At 31.1% G+C, this 9,301-nt stretch overlaps 1 protein-coding gene across 1 annotated transcript in view; it reads left to right on the forward strand.

The window, feature by feature from the left end:
* The window catches only part of LOC142324723 (uncharacterized), a 79,943-nt gene extending 76,033 nt beyond the window's left edge, over nucleotides 1–3,910 (forward strand). The window contains exon 14 of the mRNA XM_075365641.1: nucleotides 3,206–3,910. Within this exon, the coding sequence (XP_075221756.1) occupies nucleotides 3,206–3,373 (168 nt within the window). The 3' untranslated portion in view covers nucleotides 3,374–3,910. The remainder of the gene's footprint in view (nucleotides 1–3,205) is intronic.
* Nucleotides 3,911–9,301: the final 5,391 nt, after the last annotated feature.

The following is a 9,301-nucleotide window of genomic DNA, read 5'->3' on the forward strand; positions in this document are numbered from 1 at the left end:
TTTTCTTAATTTAATAAACATTAAATGTTTTAGAATATACCAAACAATAGACAATTATTTCTGTATTATTATTATTATTATTACAATAGAATCTAAATCAGGTGCGAAGTAGCTGTCGCACAGTTTTGTACACCTGGTTCATACGCCTCGCTCAGCATCTTTTTGTTTACTTCGGGCCTCGATGTAAAGTAGACAGATATTGGTATACATAACGGCACTTAGGTTGGACTGAAAGACTATATACTAGCATTTTGCATGCATTGCCTCTGTTACAAGCAAACTATAAAAACATTGGCATTTTCTATATATTTCGTGTATGGTATATATAAAAAACAGGTTTCATAAACTTGCTGTAGCATATGTAATTGTTGAGTTTTATTCTAAATTATATATTGATGTTGTGATCTAGGCCTACCTCCAGTTGTGTAACTACTAATAATAGTAGAATCATAAATGACTAATGTGCTATTTACGAATTGTTGTAAACACAACACAATTCTAAGCATTTCATTTACTATTTTTAATCTACTCTTATCATTGCTCTGTGAAGATGCATATGTCACACATCACTAATAATTATATTCTAAAATCAGTTATTATGGGAACATTTATTGTGATGTATATTTTAATTAATGAAGTGAATAGCTGTTAGTGATTTATTTTTACTATTTGTTGTGTTGTTTTCATTTAAGGCTTGTAAATGAAATTTAGTCGTATATCAGTCATAAATTCAGTCATGTAAATCTTTAATATTTCAGTATAGCTATTTTCTTTTAAAATGCCCAAGTTAAGAGGAAAAGGTACAGTAGTTCATAGTCAGGCAACGGAAATTATATTCAGTGTTTACAATTTCATTTTACAAAACAAAGCCGGAACCGGAATAGTGAGGAAAACTGATGTCCTGAATATGGTTGTTCAAGCGACAAAAGTATCAAAACAAACAGTCCAAAGAATTTTAGCAGAAGGGAAATCAAATGAAACTGAGAAGCCATCCATGTTCGTTTTACTGAGAAAATGTGTAAATTGCCCCAGTACTGTGTGCATTTTGACATGGATGCTGTGAGGCGTTTCATAAATAAATTTTATGTAACTGAAAAATGCGTTCCTACTGTGAAGATAATTATACAGAAAGCCTGCGATAATGAAATTAATTTCAAAGGGAGTGAAAGATCTTTAAGGAGAAGATTACGTAAAATTGGATTTAGATGGAAAAAAAGAAGACGACCAGAAAATACAATAGAACGGGTTGACTATTTCTTTCGTGAAGAAGAAAAACCGATTGTATACACAAAGAAACCTACATTCACAGTAGTCATGCAACATCAAAATTGTGGGTAGACACAACCTTCATGAGGGACTGAAAACACCAGTATCCAAGGGCTCATTATTAATAATTGTTCATGCCCGCTGTAATAATGGATTCAGTAACAATGCTTTACTTATGTATGAGTCAAATATGAAAGGAGATTATCACAAATCGATGGATTCCATAAAGTACACGAAATGGTTACAGAAGAATTGTATTCCCAACTTGCCAGTTTGGTCGGTCATTATACTAGATAATGCATTGTATCACAATGTTCTGCTATAAAAGCAGCCAAATTCTAACTTTTTAAAAGCGATATGATGAAATGGTTAGCTGAACAACGAATTAACTGTTCTGCTATGATGAAGACTGAATTATGTAATATTATAAAATTAAACAAAGGAATTCAAAAGAAATTTCTAATTAGATGAAATTTTCGAGAATTATGCTCACACTGTTCTATGTTGTACCTTATAACCCTGATTTAAATGCCATTGGAATAATTTGGAGTCAAGTGAAAGGGCAAATAGCTAAAAGAAATATAACTTTTAATATGTCAGATGTTCTTAAGTTAGCTTAAGTTAAGAGGAATTTTATAAAGTGTCTGAAGTTGAGTGGAGCAGTGTCTGCAAGCATGTTGTCTACATTGAATATGCACATTTATATGATGTGCACTTCGACAGTTTTGTGATGTGTGAGTTCAAAATCGGACACGAGCTCTTCAGAATCTACTGACAACAGCGACTTTGGAATTTGCGAGCTACAACATTAAAGTGGGTAGAAAAAATAATTGTTTAAAGTAATTTAAAATAATAATATTAATTGGGATAGTAAACTAATTTCAATTAAATAGCATCGTATGTATTTTTGGTTATAAATATCATCCATATTAAAATGATAATTTATTCAGTCGGCCCAGTACCGTGCTAATTGTTTGCTAAATGCTAGTAGTTTTTTGCACCATCTTATATGCCGATAGTTCTAACAACTGTGCTTGTTCAGAACAGCACTCTTAGCTATTCAGCTGATTCAGATACATTTATAGATTTTTAGTGTAAATCATTTATTTGTTTGCTGCATTTTCAATGCAGTACAGATCGATAACACATCACTCAGGAAGTTATTGTTATCATCGGAGTAAAAATTGAAATTAGATCACAGCTGACATTCATATGGTGCTCCTTCACATAGGAGTTAACAGCTAATAAATGATAGTTACTTGAGACATTTTCATATCATATGATGAATTCTGAGCTGCCGTATAAGAAATTTCATCCTTGTCAACTCTGACTGGTGAATGTTGTACTGCAGTTGGCAGTCAGCTTCAGAATAATTTGTCAGAAAATATTTTATATATTATGTGCTGGTATGTAACGACTCCAATATCTTATTCCTATTACATTATATTTGCTTGCTTGAATTATGACTGGCATTCAAAACACTGGGTTCAGTCCATATCTATGTCACCAAAGCCTGTAAAACACTTCAAACTTTGATTATTAAAACTTTGAAGGTTGATTGCAAAGTGGTCAACATAAAATTTCATATTGGGTCTTTTTTCTAATTTTGAGTCCATGATAATAGTCTAGAATAAAAATATATTTAACACTTGTGTGAATATAGCAAATTTTGTGAGGTAGTATGGAGCAAGACTACCTCACAAGAGCTGAGAAATTGATGCAGTTAATTTTTGTTTTGATAGCATTATATAAATAATAGATCCAGTTAATAAATTGTGGTTGCTTTTGGAATCAGTTTAGACCAAAGAAAATGTTTGTTGGAGCCATATTTTAAACTACTACATTTACTCTTACAGAGTTTATTACTTTTTTTTTACATTTGTGTGGTGTTTCCATTTTGCATATGTAAAAATATGTATAAAACTGTTATATTTTTCAGAAAATAGAACAACAAGAAACTCTCATTAAAGGTTTGGAAAAATCTGTCTGTGATAAAGATAACGAGATTGTGCAACAACAGGCTGAGATTGCAGAACTTGAAGCAATGAGAGATGTTATTATGAAGCTTACAATGGAAAAAGAAAAAAAGCAAGGAAAGAAAAAGTGAAATATGATACTGTTACTTATTTGTAAAACGGAGCAGATTATGTTATAATATTTGTTTAGAACTTGCTAAATTAGTAATTTTTTTACTTTAGTGTAAAGTTATATTAGTAGTATTAGCATATTTTATTCTTTGTTTTACGAATGTGTGTTTTTAATTTAATGTTGTATCAATTTTAATACATAAAAGAACATGATTTTATTTGTAAGGTTATTACTTTTTATATTTATTTATAAATAACTTTTTTTATACTGTAGTGTATGCAAGTGTGTAAAGTAATATTTTATAAAAGAATAATAGTGTTTAAAATAGTTATAAAGAAAGATATAAGTATGAAATTATTTATTTAGTTTATATGTTTATATTTTTCAATTTTAATTAATTGTAATTTATTTTTTGTTAATGAAATAAAACTAGAAAACTTAAGCTTTAAATCTTAACATCAAGAATTTGGGTTGAAAACTGTGGTTAATGTAGATAAAGAAGTAAAAATCAGCATATGGAATTGATGTTGGGGATTAAAATATAATAGAAATATAACTGTCAACTGGTAATTCATTTGTGCAATGATTATTTAAATAGCTGCAGTAATTTGACTGTACTAAGGTAATAATAATTAGTATTTTAAAAGTAAAAAAGCTTACTTGTTGAATTATATTCCATATCCAAGTGTTAGCAGAAGTGAATGAGAGGAAGTCCTTGCTAAATGTTATAAAAAGAAGAAGAGCGAAATTGATAGGATATGTAATATGACATGACCAGTTCTTGACGAATATATATCAGGGCAAGGTTTTTGGTAAAAAACCTGAAGGTAGATCAAAAGCAACCATCATCAATAATGTTAAAAAAGAGATGGGCATATAATGACTTGAAGAGAGAAGCGCAGATAAGAGTGACATGGGTAAATCGACAAAGCCTTTAGTATTACCATCCATTACCTTACATTTAGAGTAAATGTTGGAAGTGGCCGCCATCTTCCTGAATACAAGCTTCAATTCTTTTTACAGCGTTTCTTGCAACTTTTTTCAAAGTTTGTGGCTGGATATTTAATACTGCTTGTTCAATATTGACTTTCAAGTGTTCGTGGTTTGTTGCTGTAGGCTTTTTCTTTGAGTTAACCCCATAGAAAAAAAATCCGCCGCAGTCAAATCTGGAGATCTTGGTGGCCACAAGCCTCGACCGATAACACGATTACCAAACAATTCCTCAACAAAATCAGAAGTTGAACCTGCGTAGTACGATGTCGCACTGTCATGTTGTAGCCAGCAGTGTCTGTCTTCCTCTTCCAAGAGTGCAATGAACTGAAATAAAATATCCTGATATCGCTCTGCATTCATGGTGTACTCAAAAAAAATAGGACCAATTATTTTCTTCCGCGATATCGCGCACTCGTTTTTCATGATAAACGTGGTGATTTTCAGCACTCTAAATTCTACTGTTGTTGGCTGTTTACGTAGCCATTCATATGAAACCAGGCTTCATCTGTGAAAAATAACGAATCCATAACATTAATTCCCTCACGCAGAAATTGACGGAACCATTGGCTGGCAATATTATAGCCGTTTTTCTTTGTCGGGCTCAAGAAGTTGATGAACCGTTTGAATGTGATAAGGTCATAATTGTAATTGTTTTGTCACCCGATGAACAGTTGGTTTAGACAAATTAATTTCAGTAGACAAACGTCTGATCGAGATATTTGGCGAGGCGAGTAATCGGTCTTTGATTTCAGTGACTGTATCTGTATTCAACACTGACACAGATCTTTTGTGTTCCTTGTTATTAACAGAACCGGTCTCTCTAAATTTTGCAACTAACCTTAATACTGATGTTTTGTTAGGAGAGCTGGTTTATCTGGGTACTTATGGCGAAACAAATCTTGCACTGCAACCACTGATTTCGTACTGAAGTACAACTCAATAATGAAAACACCATCTTGTCTCTAGCAATACACTGAACGTTATGATTGCATTGTTGTTACTATCGGTAGTGTTCTACTGCGTCGCCGCGATGTTCAGATGTTGGAGGAGTCCATTTCAATAACGAGTAGGGGAGTAAGCTTGACTTTTGAAATTTCATGGATGAGTGATTGATGGTTTGCGTTTTATATGGGACACCCTGTACAATAGTAATCCATTTGGACTAGCTTTCTTTCTTTTTCTGTTTAGCCTCCGGGAATTACCGTTCAGATAATACTTCAGAAGATGAATGAGGATGATATGTATTAGTGTAAATGAAGTGGTCTTGTAGAGTCTCAGTTTGACCACTCCTGAGATGTGTGGTTAATTGAAACCCAACCACCAAAGAATACCGGTACCCACGATCTAATATTCAAATCCGTATAAAAGTAACTGTCTTTACTAGGACTTGAACACTGGAACTCTCCACTTCCAAATCAGCTGATTTGGGAAGACACGTTCACCACTAGACCAACCTGGTGGGTTCATGTGTACCATGTCTTAATACAGTCACATAACTTTGGCTAGCTAATCCACATGGATTTCTATTTTATTTTATTTTGTTTTGACTTCATATTTATAATATATATATGCAATTTTTAGATTTTAATTTCTGTTTTGATTTTAATTTGGTAAAGGATCTTTTAACAATTTTAAATCTTATGTATAGTATAAGATTTTTAATTTCAATTTTAATGTGTAATTTGGTATGGATGATTAGAAAAATTATATAGAGCATCTGATAATGTGAGGGACTCGCAAAAGCGCTCTTGCTTGAATTATGGAATAAAGTAGAGGTGTGTTATCCTATTTTATTTTATTATTCTGTACTTAGGTTGATTGGGTTAATATATATATATATATATATGCATTAATTATGTCACATGATATGATATAAGTTAATAGTATAATGTTTTTTCAATTTTTTACTTTTGTTTGGCTAACTTACTGAAAGTGCTGTTGTTAATTTGAGGGTTAAATGTTGTGTTCATATAAATGAAAAGCAAAACTTCAGACAGTGCAGTTATAAATATTATATGTATGTTATACAGGATGAGTAAACCTCAACTTTTAGTAGTTAAAACTGAACCGCTATATACTAAACACAGTTATGACATGAAATATTTTATAAATGAAAATGTAAATTAAATTAAATTTTGTATTTACATTAGCAAAAGTTTACATATTTTTACAAAAGATGTTCAAAGCCCCCTGCTAGAGTAATACTGAAAGTTGATGCAAAACATTGTTGTCAATGCCATCAATTTCTTGTTGAATGTTCACCTTCATAGTGTGGGGAACTCTGTCTTTCAAATAACCCTGAAGTAAAAAATCACAAATAGACAAATCTGAGGAATGTGGAGGCCACCGTCCTTTGCTGACAGTTTGTTCGTCTATAAAAGCCACATAAATGCATGTAGTGAATTGTATGGTATGTGACAGGTTTCTACAAATGACTACAGATTCTTTCAACAAGACTCTGTTGGAAGAATCTGTAGTCTTTTTCATGATCTGTTAACTGAGCATAGGATTATTTGAAAATTGTATGGTACACTTTGTACTGATGTCCAGTCAAAAAGTATCAGCTCCACTATACAATTACCAGAAACAGCACACCATTCACCAATTTTCTCATCGTAAAGTAAGCACTCAAAGATATAGTGAAAAATTTCAGTCTTCAAATATCTGGTGTGCACATTAACAAGTTCAGATAAATGAAATCACTGTTCATCTTACATAAAATTCAACATCGGGTCTTATCTGTCCATCAATAATGTTTTTGAGAAACCAGTCACAATAATTAAGATGTTTTGGTTTATCTAGTCTATTAAATTGTGCACAGTCATGATAAGGTTTCAAATTTAAATTATGAAGAATTTTATGGCAAGATGTGTATTTTACACCACTTTGTTGTGGTAACTTATGTACAGATTCTTTCGAAGTCGCAGAAATTCTTATTTGAATATCAGCTATAGCCTCTGGAATCCTAACAGAAGTTTGTTTTTCATTTTGCATGTCAAAGCAACCCTGTTTTACATCATTTTTTAACCAAATCATGCATGCTACTGTTTGCTGGGAAACTGGCATTTGGAGATTTTACCACGATTATTTGACATTTTTTCTTGAAAGAATCAAGAATAAACATAGGCTTCCATTATATTAACTTTTTCCTTGATCTAATAGGGCACTTTAAAAAACACAGCTACAAAGAACAAAAGAAACTATATTGCACTGAAGTATGATAAGTTTACAATTGACAACAGCCCAGAGTAGTAACATAGACAACCAGTGTAATATTTTCAGTGATGTAAAGGAATGAGATAGGTTACATTTTGTGAATGGTGGGACATGAAGTAAATATCATTAAATCCAGTAATGAGATTTCCCCTTTAGAAAAGAGCAGAGCTGTCACAATTATGTTACTAATAAACTAGTTTTCTGTTTTTAGTAGATTTTTTCATAAATTTTAATATCCATATTTTGTAATGTTAGTGTATTAAGTTAAAATTAATAATATTTGTACTAAAGCAATTATCTATTTCATTAAACAGATTAAAGAAATGTAATAGTTCATACTTGACAATTTTTAAAAGTTTTTAGATATAAGTTACTGATTTATTGTTTTCATTTTAATCTTCATCTGTCTGTTACAGTAGAATATATCCTAAATCATAGAACTGAAAAAACATGGGGAGAGAAGATGCTCCAAATATTGTGTTACGCTTTTGAAGTAAGGGCACACTCACACTCCAACAGTAAACATCATTTATTCTCATTGAATTGCTGACAAATTTACAAATTGAGTCTTTTCTAAAAAGACTCAGATTTTTAATAATTAAGCATATTCAATCGATAAAGGTAAGATTTTACTGGTGCGTTCTTTATCATATTGGTATGAATTATCATTTAAAATATCTGAGAAAAAATTTAGCAAGATCTTTTCTGGATATTTTAAACTAGAAGCCTACAAAGTACACCATATGTTTGAATGAGGAAAAATGTTTTTAGTCTACTTTGACTTTGTATGTTGTAAATCGTATGTTTTGTACGTAAGTATATCACAAAGTGGTGATACCAACTTGTTTACAGTTTGAATAAAGACAAAATCAGATCGGGTCCTAGGGAGGGTTGTCACTCCTTGTAGTCTCAAAATTTGAAGTTCCTAAAGCATATAGAGGAAGATTTCCTGCCACATCTTCTTCAAGTCTAGTAGGCTCAATCTCATTAAAAAATGCTTTAACTGTATATTTAATAATGAACCTTCTGCACATCACTAATTATTAGTGATCCATGGAGCTAAATCTGGGATGATCATGTAATCTTCTTTTCTTCTCCTATAGCTCTTTTAATATTTTACTTTCTAATTGTCTCCTAAATTGACTAACCTGTTAATTGGTTATACATACCTTATATTTGGTTTGTTACACATTTCTTGAATTTCTTTAGTCATCTGTATTTTCTGTATGGCCGAGCAGTAGATGTAACAGTTAGCATTGTAATTTCTAGATTAGTAGTTCTGACAGTTAATTCTGGTGAACATCTGGCATTTTTTTGGAAATCATTTTATACATCTCATCTTCCTCATTAAAATGTGTGAGTAGAATGTCCAAAGTTGGAATATTGTAATAAAAATTCATGTATATCTAAATTTTCTGAATTGTATAATGTATTTTTTTAATTGTAATAAAAATTAAGATAAAAATATTATATGTGAATAGGTAGAAAGTATATAGAAGTAAATTTGAAGATTTCCAAGTTATAAATCATTAATTGTGAAGTAAGAAAAATTCAAATATCTTATTGGAAAAAGTAATGAGAAAGAAAGAGTGAAATACCAAATAGATGGCAACATGAAATAGGTTATTAGTAAACTCTAAGTAAAATTCTTTAACTGTTTGCTAATAGAAAAGCTAAAAATATATAAAAAAATCAATCTGTTTCATTCTGAAATCTTTATGGCATTGAATTTTAAACC

The sequence above is a fragment of the Lycorma delicatula genome, chromosome 5 (assembly GCF_047948215.1).
Source record: "Lycorma delicatula isolate Av1 chromosome 5, ASM4794821v1, whole genome shotgun sequence".
Lineage (NCBI taxonomy): Eukaryota > Metazoa > Arthropoda > Insecta > Hemiptera > Fulgoridae > Lycorma > Lycorma delicatula.